At 37.7% G+C, this 25,017-nt stretch overlaps 1 protein-coding gene across 4 annotated transcripts in view; it reads left to right on the top strand.

The window, feature by feature from the left end:
• LOC117884838 (sodium channel protein type 2 subunit alpha-like) overlaps positions 1 to 25,017 on the top strand; it is a 115,692-nt gene that overhangs the window by 42,633 nt on the left and 48,042 nt on the right. For all 4 annotated transcript variants that reach the window (XM_034785687.1, XM_034785686.1, XM_034785688.1 and 1 more), the window contains 7 exons: positions 457 to 756; positions 7,505 to 7,852; positions 10,175 to 10,307; positions 13,618 to 13,856; positions 18,007 to 18,180; positions 20,842 to 21,198; positions 24,127 to 24,612. In XM_034785687.1, coding sequence (XP_034641578.1) covers positions 457 to 756; positions 7,505 to 7,852; positions 10,175 to 10,307; positions 13,618 to 13,856; positions 18,007 to 18,180; positions 20,842 to 21,198; positions 24,127 to 24,612 — 2,037 coding nt within the window. The remainder of the gene's footprint in view (positions 1 to 456; positions 757 to 7,504; positions 7,853 to 10,174; positions 10,308 to 13,617; positions 13,857 to 18,006; positions 18,181 to 20,841; positions 21,199 to 24,126; positions 24,613 to 25,017) is intronic.

Here is a 25,017-nt window from a genome sequence, read left to right as displayed (position 1 = left end):
ATGAGTTACATATCTCCATACAGGAAGAACAACTAGTAGTTCTCACTGTGAACAGGCAGAGGGGACCAGCTGAGTTGTTCTGGAGTAGGATGTATTGCCTTTCTTGTGAGAGATGGAGAAGCACATAGATCTGAAGTGCCTGGAGGATGCAATGCTCATGATTTCTTGTACTACGTTGATTTTAAGCTAATGTACTCTACCTTTGTCTTTGGGGAGATATGCTGTTATGGTACTACTTAAATTAGTTCTTTTGTTGTCTTATGCTCTATATAATAGGGAACTAAATATTTCTCTGAACAAAATTGTCTTGAATTTATTTTTTTGAGACTGTTTGCCTGATTGAAATGTTGCTCACAAATTGCAACTGATTATACTGATAATAATAAAAATCAGTACAAGTATATAAAATTGTTAGCTATCTACATTCTAAAAATAGCACACCTTGTAAACCAACAGGCAACGGCAGCAGTAGTAGCAGCGTCTGTTGCGTCAAGAGATTTGAGTGGAGTAGGGGGACTAGGGGAGCTCTTGGAAAGTTCCTCAGAAGCATCGAAGTTGAGCTCAAAGAGTGCTAAAGAAAGGAGAAACAGAAGGAAGAAAAGAAGACAGAAGGAACTGTCTGAAGCAGAAGACAAGGGAGATGTTGAAAAGTTCCCCAAATCTGAATCAGAGGACAGTATCAGAAGGAAAAGTTTCCGATTCTCGATGGAAGCGAGTCGACTGACATATGAAAAGAGGTTCACTTCCCCCCACCAGGTACAGTGCTCTTACTAAATAATTTATGTTCTTCTACTACCATGATCTGTTTATCATGGAAATTCCAGCAATGTTACAGGTAGAAGACTATGACTATATGAAGAGAGAAGAAAAGGAAAATGCGGGGAAAAGAGCTTCTGTTAAATTTAGTTTTTGTAATCATTATAGTCAGCAGTGTTTCAAACAGTTAGCTTGATGTTTCTGTTAAATCATCTAACATGGGCTTACTTACCCAAAACTTTGCTAAAACACTTCTAAAAATGTATTTCCATAAAATATCGTGCATACACAGACCACTTGATGATGTGGAGTGTTAAAAAGTTTTTGATTGGAACTCATTAGGAAAACTTACATAAGTCACTCATTGTTTGTCCACTCCTAAATCATCTCAAGCCCCAAACAATAAAACCTTTGTAGGAGACAACATCCCCATGTATTCTAGGAATACCAGACCACCCTTAACTTTTGTTGTTTGTGTTACTGAACCCATTTTTAAATGTCAGGGGGTAGCCATGTTAGTCTGTATCCACAAAAACAACACGGAGTCTGGTGGCATCTTAAAGACTAACAGATTTATTTGGGCATAAATTTTCGTGGATTTAAAAAAACCTCACTTCTTCAGATGCATTTTTAAATGGTGGCAAATGAGAAAAATATTTCTGAGTTTTCAAAATAATGAGAATGGGACAGGGGAACATTTAAGCTTATACCAATAAGTAATTTAGACATACTTGACATCCACTAACTCACCCTGTGGATCCTGCTACAGCACACTAAAAATTCAATAGTGTGCTCTGATGTTTGAAACAGTAGGATGACAAAGCGCACTACAAACTTAGTGCGCTGTAGCAGGGTCCACACAGTGAACTACTGTGTGTTAAACTAGTGTGCTGTAGATTTACCCCTTGGCTTGTGCACACCAACCTCCCTATGTAGACAAGTCCTAAGTCAAGGTATCCCTTCTATCACACTGGGATAACTTTGCTTATATAACTCAATTCAAATTCCCAGATACTGTGTGCATTTAGGTGCCCATTTAACATCTAGAGATAAAAATTCTTGGGTAGCTATAATTTGATTTGATATAATAATAGTACTTTGATCTTATGTATTTTGGGTCTGATCCAAAGCCCATTACAGTTGATGAGTGTCTCACCATTCATTGCAATGGACTTTGGATCAGGCCCATAAAATGCCTTTCATCTAAGGAGCTTAAAAGGCTTTATAGTCATGAATTAAGCTTGACAGTATCCGTCTGAGTTTGATACGTATTATCATCCCTGTTTCAGAGGTGGGGATACTAAATGACTTGCTTAGGTCACACAGAAGGGTCAGTGACAGAGCCAGTAGAACCATGAACTTCTGAATCCTAGTCCTGAGCTCTATCTACTAAATCACACACCCTCCCATAGTTAACCCCATGCCCTGCAACTCTCTTGTATGCTTACAGGACAGAGATCGTATGGGAAATACTTGATGTGGATTTATTTTCTAACAGTAAAGTATCATTGGCATGGACTAGTCCATCATATTTTATTCACCTCTCTGAAAGCCTTCTTGCCTTTTACCACCAAGTCCCCCATCAGCAAGAGCTAAGAAACTACTATAGAACCTTAGCAAGCTTAAAAATCTCAAGGCTCTTTAAATACTTTCCATAACACTGAACTAAATGATAATTCGTCATGTAAAATGAAAAATGAAAACCCATCAGATAGAAACAAACATGGTACATTTTAGGTTTCAGATTAAATAAGGGAAAGGTACAGTAAAAAATGGGAAATGGCTTTTCTTAACTGGCCACGACTTACACAAGCAGGGATAAAGTAGCCAGAAGAACAACCACCTAAAGTAAAACTTTTCACCACTGAACTTATCAAGGGAGCTAGTGATCTAAAGAGTATCAAATCACCAATTTAACTAGCTAACTTGGTCACTTTTTGTGAAGCAATATCAGTACTTCGGGGCAAATCTTGCCCCTCTACATATCCAGGAAATGGCCAAAATGCAATGGAAATGCCATCTGTCTGTTGTGCAATGAAGGGAGATGGGAAGAGTCTGTGTTGGAAATATTCTGTGCCTCGTGCCACACAGAGAATTCCCTAGTGATTGTACATTATAGTGTGAGTAGCGATGGTTAACATGATGAACAGGCTGAAAGAGCAGAGAAAACATGGCGAATAGGTCTGTGCAGGGCTGCCCAGAGAATTCAGAGGGCCTGGAGCAAAGCAATTTATGGGGCCCCTTCCATAAAAAAAAGTTGCAATACTATAGAATACTATATTCTTGTGGGGGCCCCTGTTGGGCCCTGGGCCTGGGGTAAATTGCACCACTTGCCCCAACCTCTGGGCAGCCCTGGGTCTGTGTGCTGCTCTGATCCACTGGCTCAAGACTCCATGTGTGTGCATATGAGTGAGGAGCAGCAGTCTTCATCCACAGATCTCCTCTCACACCCTATTCACTATGGATCTGCTCCAGCTCCCCTGGGGAGGTCTCCATTCATTTCAATGGGAGCTGGATTAGCTCCTGTATCCCATGTGTCCCCCTGCATGCACAGCAACTGCTACAGATTTGGAGTGAGGGGTCTATTTCTTCTGAATGTATCTTTTGAGCATGTGTGTCTGAGAAGCACACAGCTCTTTCAAACTGACTGTGCACTTTTCTCTCTGGAGTTACTCCCTTAGGGCTCAACTTAGGGCTCAAAATCAACGGGAGCCCAGCATATGGAAGGATTGCAGAGTTAGGCCTTAGAAATTATTACAAAAATTGGTTATCTCAGGTTTTGAGTTGTATAACTTAAATTAAAGATGAATGCACTGCAGTCTTTGTTATACTATTTATCAAACAAATTGCAGTGCCACCAAGTAAATAACTGTAACAATTCATTTTGGTAGATATGTAACTATACAGAGTACTAAGGTATAACTGCAGAATATAAATGATGTATAATTGAGTTATGAAAAATACAAAATTAAATATAATTAATTGCCAAGAAAGATCAAAATTAGTCCAAGAGAGCACCTCTATCTAATTGCTATAACTTCCTAAAAAGGGACACACACACACAATAGTCACAAAAGTTTGGTATACCTTAAAAACATACAGAAATGAAAACCTTTTTTAGTGGATGCAATGCAGGAAAGAAGTTATATATACAATTACACACACAAACTATGTTATAAGAGCATTTGCAATGTCAAGCTCTCAAAAGTTACTAAATGCCAGAAATACACCAACTTTAATTCAGCTTCTTTGTGTGTACGCATTATGATACAATTACATGACCACATACTGTTTTTTCCACAGGGCCCCTGCTTCATTCAGTGCACAGGATGGATCTTCTTTGGGCATGATTCAGGGTTATGTAGTGAAGGAGACTGTTGTCTGTAGGATATGTGCTTCATATGTTACAGGAGGTGAACGGTAGGTAGTGAATGAGGCAGGATCTCCTGGTGTAGGCAGCTGAATGCTGCCCTGGGGAATTGGATTCTATCCCTGCCTTTGCCACAGAGTTGCTATGTGATAAAGGATACATTATGTTACTTAAAGCAAACTTTTCATGGGTTGTCACTAACTGTGCATTCCTAATTTTCTGGGTGTCTGACTGGAGACCTTCAGGTCTCATTTGCAGAAGTGCTGAGCACTCACAGCTGCAAATGAAGTCAATGGGAGATATGTGTTGAACATATAAAGCACTATATATAATAAGTACTCTGAAAATCAGGTCCTAGAGGTCTCAAATTGGACACCAAAATTAGTGGACAATTTTTACATCAATCTCTCTGTGTTTCAATTCCCCATCTGTAAAATGGGAATAATTTCAATCCCTCACCTCACAGGAGTTTTGTGAAATAAATTCATAACCATTTGTATAGTACTTGGATATATTACAGTGAGGAATGCCACAGAAAAGTCCAGGAGGAAATTAATAATTCTGTCTTCACAGTAGGGTTTGAATAGTGTGCAGGAAATAAGCATGGAGCCACACACTGAACGAGGAAAAAACAAAATAGCTGCTCACTTAAGTGAGCACCATCCATTCTATTCACTCGATGATGATAAAAATAGAATATGATTGTGTAAGTCACAATTGTATCTTAATGCACACACTCAAGGGGGCTGAATGAAGGTTAGAGAGACAACCTTAATTCTGGCATTTCCTACCTTTTGAGTGCTTGACTTCGCAACCTTAATATTGTTCTTCTAATGTAGTTTGTGTGTCATTTACTTGGTTTTTAAAAAAGCAAACAGAAAAAACAGAAATTCCATCATTTGGCACCATACTGATACCCCATGGGTCATTCAGCAGGAGCTTCTCAGATCAGTCCTAGTCTCACCCTTATAGACTACCTATTCCAGTTCCAGTCTCCTTGACAAGATAGTTGCAGTCTCTCCACCTGGCTCCTCAGACAATCTCAGTCATCTCGCCCACCCCTGGGCTCCCAGTTCCCCTGCCTTCAACATTCCCTCCCCAGCACTGAATTCCAATCATCTTACCCAGCCAGTCCCAGTGTCCTGCCCACCCCAACTTCCATTTGCATTTACCCTCTTCTCACCTTCCCCATCCCACCTCCAGCAACCTCTGTTCCTAGTTGCCACCCCAGGCTCCTTGTCCCAATCAATTTCTCCCAAGTTCTCTGCAGGTCTGGCTCTTCTCTCCATCACATTGGAATCTGTCAGCTTCCTCCTCCTGAACACAGCAGGGGAAGCATTGAGAGCACAGGACAGAGAGCTTCCCTGCTCTCAATTCAAGTGTCAGTTCAAGTGGACCCAGCATAGCCCACAGCTTCAAGAGCTTCAATTGCAGGGAAAGTCCTGATCAGCTCCAGGCTGGAGCATGCTCCAGGTAGACAGACTCTTCAGGGAATTTAGCTGCTAAAACCTAAGAAGTCTCTACTGAGATGTGTGATCTGTGATTTTTCAAGGGCTTATAATGTTACCAAATCTGGGCAGATTTGAGGAGGGACACACGACACTAGAGCTTTTCAAAGGAAAGGACACCAGAATTTTTTAACATGGGCAAAATAACATATTTTCTTAGCCTCATTCTTGGAAATGGCTCTGCAACTTTAAGCAGATTTTTCCAAAAACATTTAGACTGAGGCAGATAGCTGGCATGGAAGTTTTCAGCCCAAATGGTTAAAGTCTGGCAAAGTTATAAGCCTGGGTCTTATAACTGGAAGTGTTGGGTAGCCTTAATAAAAGGCAGTGCTACCAGTCCCACATATAATATATATATATTTCCAACAGTATTTTGTGCTCAGGTTCTTAGTACAGATGTAGGGATAAATATTTATTAAAAGTAGACTTTGCTTTTCATATTCTTTCTTGCACTCACAATAAAATCTGAATGTAAATGCTATTATTTTATGCACGTAAATACTCATTTTTTCCTGAAAAAATAGTGGCTGAATTGAGACTTAATATACCAAGACATGAAGACTGGTAAAAAGGGAAGCTTGAAGAAAGCTTATTGCAGGGTTTGTTTTCTCCAAGACTGTTACTAGTTTTATTTATTCATGAATGCTGCTAATGAAATATGCAGAAAAGAAGACAAAGGTTCTATGAAGCAGTTTCTTGTACTGTAATTAAATAGAAGAATTACCAACAAAGTTTGATTTGCTTTTTCTCAGTGCTGATCTCTGTATACTTGCTTTGAGTCAAATCCTGCCTGGGACACTCATGCAAGCTCCTTCCAAGTCCCACATTCCCATTTAAGGGCAGAATTAGAACTCATGGCCCTAAAATTTTATTAAAAGTAATTTCAACTATATGCAAAACCCACCTTTAGAACCGTAATGCATAAGTGGCAGCCTTCTGGGAACTCTGTGCAGTCTACGAGGGCTCTGCAGCCATTCCCTCACAGCACAGTGAGGGTGGGCATGTGCCAATACAGTTTCCAGCATGTCTTCTCCAAACTTTTCACTGGGTGGTAGTTTGAGAGTGCTGCTTACGCGGCCCCCACAACACGGGGCCTGCTGGTGAAGACTACAGACTGGTGTACAGCCCAGGCTTATCCAGAGTGACTTTAGCACTGATCATTAGAACACTCATCCCTCAGGAAAGTAGAGTGAGATGCGATGAGTAATCAGGGCCAGCTCCAGCATTTCTGCCGCCCCAAGCAAAAAAAAAAAAAAAAAAAAAGCCCGTGATCACGATCGGTGGCGGCATTTGGGGAAAAAAAAAAAAACGGCGATCGGTGGCGGCAGTTCAGCAGCAGGTCCTTCACTCCTAGAGGGAGTGAGGGACCTGCCGCCCCCGAATTGCCGCAGGTGCCGCCCCTCTCCCTTGGCCACCCCAAGCAACTGCTTGTTAACCCCTCATCCCTGCAATCTTGTGGGAGACAGAAAAAAGTAGAGCACATAAACAGTCAGGGTGTAGGTGGGAAGCATGCCTCTCTCCAGAACCCAGAAAATGGTGGACACCACCTCAGTCCCTTTTCTTCTTGCCAATGCTCCTAACTGCTAAACTTTCCTGTTTCCCTCCCCGCACAACCAAAAACTTTGATACCAGTGGCTGGACTTCATTCTCCTCCCTCTTTCTGACTACAGCCTCCATAACACTTCAAAAACAATCACTCCCCCCCTCCGTAGATAATGTGGCCCTGTGAGCACATTGTTGGTGCTTAAAAACAAATAAATATTCTCTCTCTAGAGCGTGGTAACTACTTATCACGAGAAAACAAGATATTGTATTTTAAAGTGTTTCATTTACTAATGCTGTTCTTTGTGGGGGGCGGGGTTTTCTACAGTCTTTGCTGAGTATTCGTGGCTCCCTGTTTTCCCCAAGGCGCAACAGCAGAACGAGCATTTTCAGCTTCAGAGGTCGAGCAAAAGATATAGGATCAGAAAATGACTTCGCTGATGATGAGCACAGCACTCTTGAAGACAACGAGAGCAGAAGAGAGTCTTTCTTTGCTCCAAACAGACATGGTGAAAGACGCAACAGTAACATTAGTGAAGCCAGTACGTCATCCAGGATGGTACCAGCGCTTCCACCAAATGGGAAGATGCACAGCACTGTAGATTGCAATGGGGTGGTTTCTTTGGTTGGAGGACCTTCAGCTCTCACTTCGCCTACTGGACAACTTCTCCCAGAGGTGATCATAGACAAACCACTGATCATAGTAACTTCACTGTCATATAATCAAGTTTGAAATAGTTCAGGCAGGTGTTTCTACAGCTGCAAATTCATCTATATCTTGTAATTCTTTTAACACAGTAAAGGGGCAGGGGAATTTCAGATACATATTGCAGAACTGAACTGAAATATTCTGCTGTTCCTACATGCACTGTCTTCAATGGGAGATCTGCACGGAGAGAAAAATATCTTAATTGAATGTTTTCATCTGGATCTAAGTTTTGCCCCCCAAAAAACTTCCTTCAGTCCACAACTAAGTAAAAGTACAGTACTTGCAAACACATAGAACTAACAAGATAAGGGGTAATACCAAGAACTTCAATGGGAGGAAGACCAGCTTCATAATATTAATGAGAAAATGTGTTTATTATACACACATCCAATTGCATTAATTTCAGCTGATGTTGTAAAATTCTGGAATCCCAAAAGAGATATTTAAAATATTTACAAAAAATGATGGTATATACAGTATAATATTATACAAAATGTATTGTCAATGACACTGGCTAGCTTTTAATAGCACTGAATTTAATCACAAACATCTTTACAATGCAGCATTTAAATTTCACTACCACCATATATTTCTTGTTTTGTTTCTATGTTTATTTCCTATCCTGACATAGGTCTTTGGACCAGAAATTCAAAAAATTAACTAAGGAAACTGTCAGTTGGTACATGTTTGCTTGTGCATATTTGATAGATCTTTTCATCTAAAAGAGATTCAGCCTGTTTATGTCGAGTCTCCTTTTCAGGAATGATAATTGTCATCACTTGTACAGGGCTTTTTATCTTCATGCTAAACCAACATTAACCAATTAATCACTGCAACCCCCTTGTGAAGTAAGCAAGAATTATTATCCCCATTTTACAGGTGGTAGAACTAAGGCAGAGAAAGTAAGGGCTTGTCTACACAGTACATTAGTCCGCACCAATTGGGAATGGGAGGTAAATACTCATATGCACCAGCGTTTTGTGCACTAACTGGCCCATGTGGACCCTGCTGATGCACATTAAAAGTTCCCTACTGCACGTTAATGTCATCCTATTTCAAGCAGTACTACATTAACACACACTAGGGGACTTTTAGTAACCGCCAGGAGGGTCAACACTGGCTAGTTAGTGCATAACATGCTGCTGTGCTTTAGAATTTACACTCCATATGATGCAGATCACTGCACTATGTACTGCCCTAAGTGACTTGCCAAAGCCATACAGTGATTTGGTGAGAGAGAGCAGGAATTGGGATTCACGAATTCCTGACTCCCACTCCTATGTTCAGACCACTGCACCATGTCTCAAGCAAGAGGAAAAGCAAAAATTGTAAAAAATATACACAGGCTCAGGAGCAGTAGCCTGCTAAAGAATGTTTAAATCAGAGTTTAATATTTATTGCTTTATAAAGGTAACTTGAGATCATATAAAACAGAAGGCAAAAGTCCAAGGCCATCATATTATATATCCTAAACATTTATAAACTTGAATGGACTAGGAAAATATGTGGTGACTTCCATATTTATTGCAACCCTTTTGAAACAGTGAGATTTAGGTGGATGAAAAAACAATGATTATAACTTGATTTTTCCATCATCAGAAATGCTTTTATAGAAATTGTGAGATATCTTAGCAAGATGGGAATGCAACATTTGATAGCATGATCATCATTAATTCCTTACTACTGTATTTCATGCACCAATATTACCCTTTTAAATACTAGTTTTTTTGCCATTGCTACCTTATGACTGGCAAATATGCACATCTGTCAGGAACTTTGGGTACTAGGCTACAACTGCGGTTAATTTCTTAAGAGATTAATAAGCATTTAGCAAAAAGATACCTGGCAGCAAATTTTAGTTTACTCACAGCATTTGTTTAAATTAACCATTGGCCCCCAACTTCCCAGCACTGCTTGGAAATTTGCTCTCCAAATTGAGTCATCTTGCAAATACTTTCTCAAACAACCCCTTCAATGAGAGAACCTGAATCTCTGCTAAAACCTAAAATCCTCCTTCTCCTCTATCTAATCACACTGCGTGTATTTGCATATACCCACTTCCGATTAGCTCACTGCTTATTGGGCAGTTTGAAATTCCCACCAGACATCTAGGAAACAGCAAAGATAATCCTAGTAGAGACAGAAACTTGCAGTATGTAAGGAAAGTCTAATATATTGGATAAGAAGCTATTCATAGCAGACTTTACTTGAAAGTCATGATAGGATTTGTATATTGTGCTGTTAATAAGTTACTGAAAATGGTTTAATTCACCAGCATTTCATTTGCAGTGCACCACTACAGAAACAGAAATAAGAAAAAGAAGATTGAGTTCTTATCAAATTTCCATGGAAATGTTGGAAGATTCTGCTGCAAGGCAAAGAGCAATGAGTATAGCTAGCATACTCACAAACACAATGGAAGGTATGTGACGAATTTCATTTTTATACACATTTCACTCCATTTGTGTTAGTTGCTGCACTTAAGACAAGATGTACACAATTTCACTTGTAATTGTATAATTGGACAGGTGAAGTCTGTATGGCATTGGAAGTACATAATGAACATTTCCAGCACATGTTCTTAATCATTTACCCTGATTTATCCTAAACCTCCTATGATATTAGTCCCAATCTATATATTTTTATATATTAGCTCCAGTCTAGAACAGAGTAGGAGAAACAAAACAAACACTGTTAGGGAAATATTCCCCTGTGAGGAGAAAGAAAGATAATTTCTCTTAGTGCAGCCACTGAAAGGGAGATCAGGTCTGAAGGGTAACAGCCATCCAAGGGCAGATGACTAATTATGTCTTTTTTTTTTAACCGCAAAAGGAGAAAGACTATTCCATGATACTAGCATTTATGATGAAGTGGTAGAGGTCAAAGAGAGAGCTGATATCGCAGAACGAGATTTCTTTCTAAAACATCAGGTCAATAGGAGATTAAAGCAAACCTTCACAGAAACTATCATTACATATTAATAATTTGTATATGGTAGTCCCAGAGACGTGCTATGCATGGTCCTTACCCAAAGTCCTTACCTTAAAGTCCAAAGATAGACAAGTATGGAAAGTGAACAACAATTGATGTCTTTTGATTAAAAAAAAACATATAAAAATAAATTGGGTCCCTCCAACCCTAGACATCCACTTCTTCTCTTGAGTTACACTTGTGCAGACAAAAATATAAATAACATTTTATACAAAAGTATAAAAACCTCATATATTGCAAGTTCCTTCTATAAAATATTTATTCACAAAAAGTAGAAGAATGAAAGGTGATTTGGAAACATGATGAAAACTGAATATACTGGAACTTCATTCAAATAACATAACATTTTGACTTGCTCTAAAGATCTATCATGATACCTTTTGGCACAGTATTACTGATTAATATGTGTAGGAAAAATTTTAACAGCAATTCTAAAAAGTCAGACAAAGCCTATTTAATTTCCTTTGTAACGTGTCTTCTATCTCAAAGTTAAAGAAAATGTATAAACAAAATTTACAAAGTACTCTTCAAATTCATTTGTGAAAAGTCAAAATTTCAACACATTTTTTAAAATGAGTTCCTAAGTCACTTTCTCATTTCTCAGAGAAGCAAATCAATCCAAGCTTAATTATAATCAGAGATGAAGGTGTACATTACCTATCCTCTTGTAAAAATACTTCCAATGCGTTTTTACAAATCTCAGATCACAATAGAGTCTTCCTTTCTACTAGATTTGATGTCAGTTGAGTCCATACAAATTTGACTGATTAATACAAAGTTGTACAAAGTTAGTACAAATTTGCCAAGGTCTCTAAATGAAGCACTATGTGTAGATGGGCCAGTTTGCTTCCCATTATGCAAAGTTCTGAGCAAGTTCTGCTCTCACCTCTGTCACCTCTTCCTTCAGCTGAAGAAGATTCTCACTGTTTACCTTTCTCTTCCTCTTCCTTTACTAGCAAGGACAGGCAGAAAAATCAGATAGATTTGAGCTTATACCATCCTGATAGCTCCTTTGTAGCCTCAAAGGCAGTGTTTTTTCAGCCTCTGGAATATGGCTAGGGAAACCCTGTCTTCCTTGTCCTCCCAATCATTCTCTCTGAAAGCCCATTTTCCATCCCAGTTCAGGATCACTGTCAATAACCGAGATGTGGTCGTTTGGGGCTAGTGATTAGAGTAGGTATCAGTAGCCAGGAATTGCAGCCCAGGGTCAGTAAGAGGTCAGAGTCAAGGGTCAGGAGCCAGGAGATGGAACCAAAGTTCAGAGTCAAAGTCAGGAACCAGAGCCAAGTGTAAGAATTGGGTTACCTGGAATGGGGGGTGGGCAGGAACTAACGCAATCAGGGGGAAATGTTTTGAACACTCACGGAATTGGTGCTCAGCTTAAGAACTGGTCTGCTGACTCCAACTGATCATGTGGTATAGCCAATTATGCAGACTACTACAGGCCAGCTGCACTCGTTAAGTTACCTGAAGACTGGCTCTGCTGCAGGCCCTGATTCCTAACAATAATCTCCCCCGTCAGCATTCTGACTAGCTAGCCATTCAGAAATTTGGTTATTCCACCCAATCAACCTGTTCTATCTTACTGCAGGAAGATCTTCACTACTAATATTTATATAGAATTTTGGAAATTGCTCATCACCTACTGATGCCCTTTGCAATGCACACACTCAGACTCAACTTCTACTAAACAGTGCCATGACATTTTGGGGGGGAAGGAGGGAAAAGGGGGAGTGGGGTGCTTTTCACTAGGCTAACTTCTTTTCACTTAAACCAGAATATCTCCATCTTCCTTCTGCCCCATCCCCAAACATCCCATTAAGGTCTGATTTCTCACACTGGATGTTCATCCTTGTAATTAAACACTATTTAGAAGCAATTTGGCTTCTGGAAATCTGATCTTTATGATGATGTCAAATGTAAGGAAAAGTAGGAATCAAATATTCCCAACAGAGGACACAGGCTTTCATAATAGATCTGCTTCTTAATTGATAGATTTATTGTAAGTATATGAAAAGACAACTTTTCCTATTAAAACTGAGTGGGGGAAGGGTTGTGTTTGTCTTAACCCACATACTGCATGTTGTTGTTGTTTTAAAAAACAACAACAGTGGTTGTTGTTTTAAAAAACAACAACAGTGATTTGAGTTAGTGGTGGATTAGCCACTGGGCCAATGGGCCCCATGCCCAGGGGCCCCGGCCAATTGGGGGGCCCCAGAAAAAGGGTGCCCCTGTGCCCCAACCTGCTCTGCCTGATGCTCCTGCCAGGGAGCAGGGTTGTGATATGGGCGCTTGCCGAGGAGTGCCCGGAGAGGGGACTGCAGGCAGAAGAGGTGGGGAGGGGCCCCCACTTGCTCTAGTCCAGGGCCCCACAAAACGGTAATCCGCTACTGATTTGAGTAAAGAATGAGAGTATCCCTCACATTGCAGTATGTGAAAGTAGTGGTTCAGTATTGTTTATTGTTTATTGTAATAGTGAATACATTTTAATTGAGAAAATCATGTACTACACAGTTAATGTGAAAGCAGCAGTATCATTATACTTATAAAGATATAAACACTCATTTGGAAATGTGTGTGTTTAGTGTACAAATTGCATATGACTAATTCTTTCATATACTATATTTTAGCCGCACATAAACCTCTGGGATATTTTTTTAATTTTAAACTAAGAACTTCTAGTGGCTCTGTTAGGAAAATTGTTGGTTTTATAAGTTAATGTTAAACATTTTTTTCCCCAGAACTTGAAGAATCCAGACAAAAATGTCCACCATGCTGGTACAGATTTGCAAACACTTTCTTGATCTGGGACTGCTGGAGCCCATGGTTAAAAGTAAAACATATAGTCAATTTGGTTGTGATGGATCCATTTGTTGATCTTGCTATTACTATCTGCATTGTTCTAAACACATTGTTTATGGCCATGGAACACTACCCAATGACAGAACAGTTCAGCAGTGTGCTTACTGTGGGAAACCTGGTAAGTGGGTTCTAATGTACCATGTAGTGGATAAAAATGCATTTTCCTAAAAGAAAGTGTATATATAGCATTCATTAGATAGATAAAAACGTGTTTTAACTTCATTCCAGACAGCCTTTTATAAGCAGGTTAGAAAGTGTACATTGGACTCTCACAGATAAGAATGGCCTCTTCCATTGAGGCCAGCGTTGCAGCTGATTTTTACAGGAGCATGATCAGGCCAATAATCTTGAGTTGTAATGAAAGCGTTGAATATTGTTTGACAGCATAATCTTCAGTTTAGGTAAATTGCTTGACAGATTCTTTGAAGCCTACCTTAGATTTTGTCTTTTTTAGCTGCTAGATGATGATTTAATTCTCTCCCGTTGGTGCTGACACTCTTTGCATAGAAAATATTTTTTTAATGTCAGAAAGCTAATAAAATATTCCACTATCAGAATACCTCTTTGAATTGTCTTCAGTTACTTTTATATGAAAATAGTAATACTGGAATGGCATACCTCTTGCTACTAACATGCCAGTGACACTTTAGGTAACTGGAAAAATACTCACCAAACTAGAAGGTTATATTTTAATGCGTATCAGAAAGTGCTCAAGTGTTTGTAAATTTACCAACAATATCACTAGAAAAACTGGGTGCCATTTAAAGTTGGAATTTGAAACTTGGAATTTCAGAACAAAAAACAAATATTTTTTAAATTTCTCATGAACTGGAATTTCCAAGAAAAAAAAATCAGTTTCAGAAAATCTTCATTTTGAAATTCTGAAATTTTATTTAGAATGTTATTTTATTCTCTCTTCTCCAATTTTTATATTATTTTTACATTATTTCATAACATTGTGTGCTAACTGACATGTCATAACATGACATAATCATTGAAATATTCTATTTTTTTTTTATTTTCAAAATCATTTAGGGCAGCTCCTACTTACTACTGATAAAACATTTTATCTTTTCTACATCACTCCAATCATTGGAGGGTCACTCCAATCAGTACTAAGTAGCAGCTGCCCTTAACGATGTTTAAAATAAAAATAAAACAATAGAATAGAATATGTCCACCATTATTTTGTACATTATCAATAGCAGTCATAGTGCTGACATAGTATGAAATAATATAAAATAAAAATAAAAATGAAAAACATTTAACATAAAATTTTGGAATTCTGAAACATTTTCAGAAGTCTCAAAATGGAAATTTTTGTGCAAAAGTTCATAAAGTAAACACATTTTCCTAAATGTTCTGATTTAGACAGAAATGGTATTTTCCATCAAAAAAAATTCCTATGAATTTTGCTGTCATTTTTGTAATCCAAATGAAATATGGTATGGTATTGTAGCATTGATACTAATACTGTATTGAACAAATCCCACTATAAAGAATAGCTAAGTACATTTGACAGTTGTGTGTGCAGAAGTGTTGTGTCAATTTTACATATTTATCTACACACACTGTTAAAACTTCACCCATAGGCTTGGGGCTATGCACGCTTGCCTTTCTGGATAGTAAGACCTGCCAACTTTGTTGTGTGTGTGTGTGTGTGTGTGTGTGTGTGTGTGTATACTCTCTCTCTCGCTCTCTCTCTCTGAATATATATCTATACCTATAGATATATATACACTGTCTCATTCATTCACTCCACTTGCCATTTTCATGCTTAGTTGCAAGAATTCTTTGTCTGAGAACAGGATTCTTATAAAATTTTAATCCCTTGCCCGTGCACAAGATTGCAGAAAGTATGGATAGCAGAGAGATGGAATGAGACACACAGACTCGTCATATGCATGCCTGAGAACCAAAATCAACCAAGTGCCCTAATTATCATTGCTGGATGTTGAGAAGTCTAGCTTCTATTCATTTTGAACACTGATTTCAGGAGGTCTGACATATAGCTCTGTAAGAAGATGTTTTAAAGAACAGAAACATTTTCTGTAGCCTTTACATTTTGGCAATGACCCTTTAAAACAGTACATTAATAAAATATAAAAACAGAGAAAATTAAAATGACAATCTGAGATGCTCTTCTATAAATTAGGGTTTCCTTCCTCATGCAACAACTGAAATCACTCATATTTTCCTTGTATTCATTACACATTCCAGATTATTCTTCCGCAAGACATTATAGTCTGTCTTGCAAAAGATTAATTTAGGCCCCTCTCACTCCAGCCATTTACCAATCCCAGGTCCTGCTTTCCACCTTCTCGCCCCCCCCCCCATTTTGAATTCCTGATTTCCTTTCTCTGCATGTTAACAAGAAGTAGGCTTTGCATTATCCATTCTAATAATTAATTAACCTTAATTAAGGGTATGTGCATACAGAGAATGTCCTCTCTACTGGTTTCAATTAAATCCTCAGTTCCTCATTTGGTGGTTTGCATCCAAAGAATGTTTTATTATTTGTTGATATCATATTCTATTGTTAGGGGATTGATTATGATATGGCAAACAGAAGATTGTGCTCTTGCAGTATTGTGATGAGAAGGAAGAAATAGTTATGAAATGGAATGATTTACTTTCTACACAATTTATTAGTCATTTCAGATTAAGAACGACCAGTAATAATCAGAAAAGGTAGATTAATTTCAGCTAAAATGTTCTATTTCCATTGGTTTTGATGGTGCAGCAAAAGCTCAAGAAAAATTATTTGTGGGTGATGGGCATGTGTGTTCGGGAAGAAAGACTTTTTAAAATTTGTGTTTCATTTACTACCTAAATCCCTTGACCCCAATTGTAACTGTTCTGCAGAGTTGTCTCTTTTCCTCTGATTATGCTGTAATCTCCCTTAAATCTTGTCTAACTGTATAGTTTTGTTATTTTTGAAAAGTAATACTTGTAAAAAATATTGATTTGTACCATTTGACAGTGATTAATGTTTTAATGGTGTTTCAGGTACTGTACTCCCAATTCTGAAATTCCCAGATTTAGGTCCAGTCACCCACAGCATCACACTTGCATAGTGGTTTGAAAAAGTCAGTCCTGCTGCCATAGAATTAACTATTGTGGGGCTGAGAGCAAATGGGATGAAGGAACTGCACAGTCACAGTGTGGTGGCAGAATGCACAATTCCTGCTTCAGCAGATAACTAGGAAAATCCTGGACACACTTCTGTGGTATTGCAGAACAGAACTGTGGTATTGGGATGTATCTGGCACTACATAATTTGTTTCAGAATCACTAGGGCTTTACATGCTGCTTATCAGTATGTAGTGCAGAAGAGATCTCAGGGTGAAATCCCTGGCCCCACTAAAATCAATGGGGTTTTGCCATTTACCCTTGGTCCCTTCAAATATTTTGAACCACATTTTTCCATATGAATGTGGAGCTCACGGAAGGTGCTAGATTGGCAGCATTGAAGGATCGAACCCTCTCTTTATCCACAGAACAGGAACAGCCCAGACAGAGCAAGCTTCTCTGTACTATTCCACCTCCATACTTCAGTTCTGACCTGAAGGAACCACCATTAGGGGGAAGTTATCTCAGACTCTCTTCTGAGACTGCCAGCAAGGATGCAAATTACTGTCAATTCTTGTGTTATTTTTATGTGATGTATCCTGTAGGAACTGGACTGAAAGCACCAACTCATAAAACATAAGTTACTAGATAAATGCCAGAAGGTAAAGTCTTTCAGTCACTGATTTTAATTACTGAATATTACTGTGTGAAAATATTAAGGAACTATGTAGATATATAACAAGCTGTTATATGTAACAGTTATAGCCTATGGATGACTGGCTGGTGGGCCTTGCCCACATGCTCAGGGCCTGAGTGACATATTTGGGGTCTGGAAGGAATTTTACTCTCAGTCAGACTGACAGAGATCCTGGGAAAGTTTTGCCTTCTTCTGCAGCACTGGGCACGTGTCACTTGCAGATCTAAACTAATGTAAATGGTGGATTCTCTGTATCTTGAATTTTTTAAATCATGATTTGAAGACTTCAGTAACTCAGCCAGAGGTTAGGGGTCTATTACAGGACTGGGTGGGTGAGGTTCTGTGGCCTGCAATGTGCAGGAGGTCAGACTAGATGATCGTGATGGTTCCTTCTGACTTAAAGTCTATGAGTCTACAGCTGGATTGTAGAAATTTGCTCAAATACATTTATAAACAAACTTCCAGTAAAATAGACTAATTGATTACATTTTGCATTTAGGTATTTACTGGGATCTTCACAGCAGAAATGGTTTTAAAGATAATTGCCATGGATCCTTATTATTATTTCCAAGAAGGCTGGAATATTTTTGATGGTATTATTGTCAGCCTTAGTTTAATGGAACTTGGTCTTGCAAATGTTGAAGGATTATCAGTTCTCCGCTCATTCAGATTGGTAAATATATTAATAAATAACATTTACGTGGGGATTTTTATTTACGGGTCCTAATTATACTTATAATTCAGACACAGTATGTTTATATGGCACATTCAAAAAACTTCTATTTTCACGGCATGCACAATGTGATGTGGAATAGTACTGGTGGAAGAATGATTGTGAATGCTTAATTTTTAAAATCAGGTCCAATAGTAATAAATCTGTTTTTTTAACACAAGGTTCAGGTGACATGTACAAACCCCTTATATTTTAATTTCATTTTTATATTTTCTCATTAAAATCCACTGATGGATAACTTTGATTAATTAAGCGTGAGATATACGATCACATTTTCAATTTTTTGTCAATAATTTAATCTAATTTATCAAGGGAGGGAGCAAAACATGGTACTTTTCAAGTCTTTTTATCAACAATACAGCAAATGATGGAGTGATGAAAGATATTATTAAAGATATGATCAGAATGTAAAATATGGCATGTAAATTACATACAATATATACATATATGTTTATTAATGTACCTTATCCATCTGTCTTCCCCCAATCCAATACATTTATTAAAAGCTAGTTAAGGTCGTGCAAGCACATAATTACTAATACAACCATAAAAAATACACAAAATCATCAGTTAAGTCCTGACCTGACCCCAGCCTTCCAAACATTTTGCCTTCTCTCTATTTCCTCACCTCCATTCACCATTTGTAATATATTTGCTTCAATGGAAAAAGGATGGAGCAAGAGAGGACAAAATGTAGCAATAATTACAGTGATTTCCATTAGAGGTAACACAGTACCATATCAAAGTATTGACTTTACCGTGGCATCACCTAAATTAAGAATGTATGTTTCAGTGAAATATTTATATGGTACCATTGTAAATGTTTGCTTTTTTATCACCCTATATCCAAACATCATGTTTTTACAGGCCAATGTACATATAGTTACTGGAGCCACAATATGCACTATTAAAAAGTCAACTTTTATCAGTTGTTACCACATGTAGTTTCTCAAAAACTGCAATACTTCCCAATACTAAGACTAGGAAATATAACTAACTAGCTTAGGTTTTTCTATGGCATCCATTGCTGTGGCATCTAGCAACTTCAAATACCATATTATGTTTACGGACAGAAAATGTTTTGTTTTGTTTTTTAAATGGAGATCATAAGAACATAAGAACATAAGAACGGCTGTACTGGGTCACTTTATCATTATCAAAATATTGCTTTAAAATTTGTCCACTGTTAATTAAGACTAGATCATTCCTTTAAGACCCTACTCGCAGGACAGCGTGCTGAGGACAGGGTGGAGCTGCTGCAGGTTGAGCACTGCATCTGATGTGGGGAAGTGCAAACTACTATGCACCTCTAAGGACTGTAGCATATTCCTCTCCGTTCAGGAGTTCAAATGGAAAACAACTCCACACTCCCTCCCAAGAGGCCCCACCACACTCCTGTGTGAATTGCCAAAATTGCCCACAGCAGTTTGTGCAGATATTAAAAATAGGATTGTGTGTGCTCACTGATTTGACTTCTCTTGGTGGGGCTCACTGCCTTGCAAGGCTCTACTAGGCTCCTTGAGCTTGATTGAGGGAGAGGAGAAAGTGCTGATTATCTACCATACCCTCCCCTCAGACACTGAGCTGGTACCACAATGAGCTGTCCCTCGCAACAGACTGTAAAGATTTTAATATTATGATCCTTCCTCTATCTTTCCACATGCTTTCAAGAGCAGTGATTAGTTTACAATGTGAACCTTTAAATTAGCATAATTGGGTTTCTAAACTGACACTTTAGTAAACTGAACAGCATAGGTCACACCTCTCAGAATGATTGTTTCAAGATCACCCCCAGGATGGAAGTTCACCAAAAAACCCACTCTCAAAGACCTGTAGGGAGAACAGAGGTAGGAAGCTTCTGCTAAGAACATTTTTAGCTTGGATTGGCTTGGATTATTTAAGCCTATGATCAGACAGGAAATATTACCTAGTGTACTGTAGTGGATCCAAGTCCATTTAGGGCTTACCAATCCCTTGAATGGCATCAAAAGGGGAAAGGTTGTCAGTGTAGTCCATGGAGTAACAGTGCTGTAAATTCAAAATGACTCAGACACCATTAGAGATGAGCTAATGCATTACGCAATAGTTTAAGCTTCTGGGTTCTTTTCATGAGTAGCCACATGGAGGATGCACTGCAGCAAACTAACCAAATGCAACCCCAATTCAATTTTTTTGCCTTAAATATGGAATTTTCCTCCCCATTCACTCCCCTGTGTCTTTCTCAATCCCCAGATAATCCATTAAACTTTCCTAAATCTTTGTGAAAATTTTAACTATCTCAACATTTATCAGCTGATGTATTATTTACACATTTAAAATATCCATTTCTAGCTCTCTTACCAGTATTATTACAAGCCATATTCTCACATCCTAGTTTCTTTAGTTCATTTTAAAAGACATTTTTATATTTTCTAAACTTTAATTGGGAACAGGCCCTACAGGTTCTGCATTACAAATATAGTGTAGACTGCATCCACAGAAAATGGCATCTAAATTTATAAAATGAAATATTTTACAATACAGAACTTTTTATAAATGGAGATGCAAGACACACCTTCATTGTAATTAGTACTAAAATGCTCCTTTGCTCTTGTTTTTCAGCTCCGAGTATTTAAGTTGGCAAAATCTTGGCCAACACTGAATATGCTGATAAAGATTATTGGTAACTCAGTGGGGGCTTTGGGAAATTTGACGTTGGTGCTGGCCATCATTGTCTTCATTTTTGCTGTGGTTGGTATGCAGCTGTTTGGTAAAAGCTACAAAGACTGTGTCTGCAAGATTGCTACAGACTGCGTACTTCCACGCTGGCACATGCATGACTTTTTCCACTCTTTCTTGATTGTATTCCGAGTGCTGTGTGGAGAATGGATAGAGACTATGTGGGATTGTATGGAAGTTGCAGGCCAAGCCATGTGCCTTATTGTTTTCATGCTGGTCATGGTCATTGGAAACCTTGTGGTATGTAATTTTTCAGATATTCATTTTCCAACAAAAAAGTATATATAACACTTAACAAATAAAGGTTTTCCATGCTTACTTTGTAAAAACCTCTGTATGGCTTGGACTACATTCCCACCAGAGGAGAGAGAGGGAGGAACAGCTCCCCACCCCACCCTTACACTGCAGTGTGGGGTACCCTAAGCTTGCGTCCAGGTGTGCAGGAGTAAGCAGATACTGCACATCCACTTATTCCCATGCATGGAGTGAGTGAGCAGCAAATAATTAACTCAGAGGTGTTGTCTGAGTCAGAGTGTCTCCCACAAAGTAGAAGCTAGACGAATTTAGACTGGTAATAAGGCGTACATTTTTAACAGTGGGGATAATTAACCACTGGAGTAATTTACCCAGGGTTTAGGTGTATTCTCTCTCACTGGCCATTTTAAAATCAATACTCGATATTTTTCTAAGAAAGATGCTCTAGGAATAATTTGGGGAAGAGTATATGGCCCGTGTTATACAGGAGGTCAGACTAGACGATCACAATGGTTCCTTCTGGCCTTGGAATCTATTAATCTGGTTTCGTGCTGTGTATGCTGCACTACCCCTTGCTTAGAGTTGTGTATGAAGACATAATCTAGCCCTCTGTGACTCTGTCAGCTGTTATCCCCTTTTTCTCCCTGTACTAGAAAATATATGCTCCAAAGAATACTGGGGTGTCCTTATAAACACAAGACTTTTGCATGGATTGTATAAGGTCTTTAATGGACAACAACTGTGATTTTAGCTTAAATTAATAAAAAACTACACTCACAATTAAATTTCATAAATCATTCAGTTGTGCTTAATTATGTAGTACATGTTGGATTCAGATGCCTAACTTTATCTACCTAACTAGGTGTATAAGTTTTCGAAGTTTGGCTATTGTTACTTTTTCAAGATACCTGTATATATTATAAAACAAACTTCCAGAGCAATATGCATTTGCACCCAACATGTGCCTGTAAAACTTCTATTTTAAAATTACACCATTTGTGGAGTCCTCTAAAATTGCTTTAAACTATTTTCATGACAAACTAGAAGAATAAGAATGACATACTGATTAGCTGTATTTTCAGAACAGAATTTGCATCCAAGCTGACAGCTAAAGTGCCAAGTTTGTGCCCAATGTAAATTAAATTGGCCAATTTAGAACTTTTGAAAAAATATGTTTCTAACTGGGAAGTAGTGTTTAAGATAAGAGTCTCCTGTTCTTTTATTTTAGTTTTAAGGTTTTTTTTTATTGTCCATTTTTGTAACATACTTTGAGTTGATTGAAAAGAAAATGTCCTTTTTTTGTTGATATTTCATCCTCTTTTGGACATATATTTTATTGCATATATTAGAGAGAGAGATTCTACAGCAATCAACATGGCTACTGCCATTCATTTCTCTGACTTAGCAACCTTGTCATTAGGCCATCAGTGAAGTCAGCAGAAGTGTGCAGAGCTCTAGATGGCTTGCTAGGCAGCAGAAACCTGCTCTGCATTTCAACATTATTCGTTTTCCTCAGGCATAATATTTGAGCCTGATCCTGCATTTCTTTGTGCCCACATATTTCTGTGACTTCAGTGAAGGTTTGAATGTGCAAGGTCTGCAGAATTGGCCCTTTAGTAGAACAGAAAGGAGAAGACCGGCACACTTGCACATGTGGAAAGTATGATCACCCCAAAAGTACAGTGATTGGTTTTTTTGTTTGTTTGACATCTGTCCTGGATTTACACTCTGACTGAGAGCCCTGTGTTTTTCTTAAATTTTTGTGGACACATGTTCATTAGGAAATAGACTGACAGAGATTACAACTAGTCAGCCATCAGATGACAGCTTCTACTCCGAGATGTGAAAGTGTGAATATCCCATGACCTTTAAACTATCCAGACCACTACTTTAAAAAGAGTACTCTAGTGAGGAAGTTTACACCAGATTGTTTGATATATATCAATCTTGTATATATCTATCTAGATATAGACATATAGCTGTAAAATTGTCTACTGCTATGAAGATTTAAAAGAAAATAGCCCGAGTTTATGGAAGACTTTGGTAAAATAAAATAATAAAAATGGTTTGTTCTTTTGTGTACCATCTTCTAGCCTACAGTATAAATAATAAACCATATTCTCAGAGCAGTATTGATACTAGCCTCATTAATGTTTCTGACGAACAAACAAAGAAGGCCATTGTAATATCAAATTCCAAAAAAAACCCAGAGGAAATCATTGTGTGCTAAATGGAAAGATAAGCAAAACTGAAAATTATAATAATTTTATTTTTTGTTTGCTAAGTAGTATTCTAAGCAGTGGTGTTTAGAAAGTATTTTTTAAATACTCCTTATGGGAGTACTGTAGGATTTAATAAAGATTGGTAACCTTTCTATATAGTTGTTAAGCCATCCTATAGAATTTGGCTGAAAATTACATTCCTGCTATGAATGTCTTACGAGTGGTTAGACAATCTAAGGACGACATAATTTTACCATTAAATTATGTAGTTTTTTACAATAGTTTCTATAGAATCCGATCCTATCCTTGTTAAATTCTACCAGATCTTTCAAAAGGGCTTGGACAGTGTTCTCTCAACACTCTGGTTGATACAGTCACACAGAACTTTTTAAAGCTATTTTTAAATGAATAAACATTGTCTTGAGATATTTAGAATCCAAAACCAGCAGTAATATGTTAGTATGCGAGAATTTTGGAAGCTAAACTGATTTATTTTCATTGTGTGGGTAAAGTTTTGTAAAATGCTTTCATATTTATTGTTGTTTGTTATTTGATTATCCAAAATAAATTAAATACGTTTCTTTTTAAAAACAAATAGTGTGTATAATTTTTAATTAGATAGTATCCTTTAAAAATACTAATTTCTTATATACACACATATAATATATAGCTATGTTTTCTCATCTTTTAGGTATTGAACCTGTTTCTGGCCTTGCTACTGAGCTCGTTTAGTTCAGATAACCTTGCTGCTACAGATGATGATAATGAAATGAACAATCTCCAGATTGCCGTTGCAAGGATTCAGAAGGGAATAGATTATGTGAAAAAAAAGTTACAGGAATTCGTCCAAAAAGCCTTTGTTAGAAAGCAAAAAGCATTAGAGGAAATCAAAGCACTTGAAGATCTAAACAACAAGAAAGACAGCTGCATTTCCAACCATACTGTCATTGAAATAAGCAAAGATCTTAATTGTCTCAGAGATGGGAATGGAACGACCAGTGGTGTAGGAACAGGCAGCAGTGTGGAAAAATATGTAATTGATGAAAATGATTATATGTCATTCATAAACAATCCGGGCCTTACTGTGACAGTACCTATTGCTATTGGAGAATCAGATTTTGAAAATTTAAACACAGAAGAGTTTAGCAGTGAGTCGGATATGGAAGAAAGCAAACAGGTAGGGCTTTTTATATATGAAAAATAAGTAATTATGCACTTATTTATTCATTATTTAATTTGATTTTCAGTATTGTTTAATAAATCTCTTACTGTATTGTATAAAAACACTATACATTCAGAGTAATGTGTATGATAATTTGGCACTGATCTACCTAATTATGCATCAGGATTCCTTAGATGCTGCATTTTCACTGTCAGTCTGGAAAAAAGAAAAAGTAATAGTCTACTTATTAGCTTACTTATTACAGCAGTTGTGTGATTTATAAATTTCTTTCAGATTTTATTATGTGAAGTTTTAGGAGATGATGCAAATTTCATAAGACATCATTTCAGTAGTAATTATAACAATGATCAGAGCTTGTGAAATCTGAGTATTGATGAAGGCCCACGAATATTATAATTG

The sequence above is a fragment of the Trachemys scripta genome, chromosome 11, assembly GCF_013100865.1.
Source record: "Trachemys scripta elegans isolate TJP31775 chromosome 11, CAS_Tse_1.0, whole genome shotgun sequence".
Taxonomy (NCBI): Eukaryota; Metazoa; Chordata; order Testudines; family Emydidae; genus Trachemys; species Trachemys scripta.
Note: the sequence above shows the minus strand (reverse complement) of the source record. Positions and strands in the feature narration are given on the sequence as shown.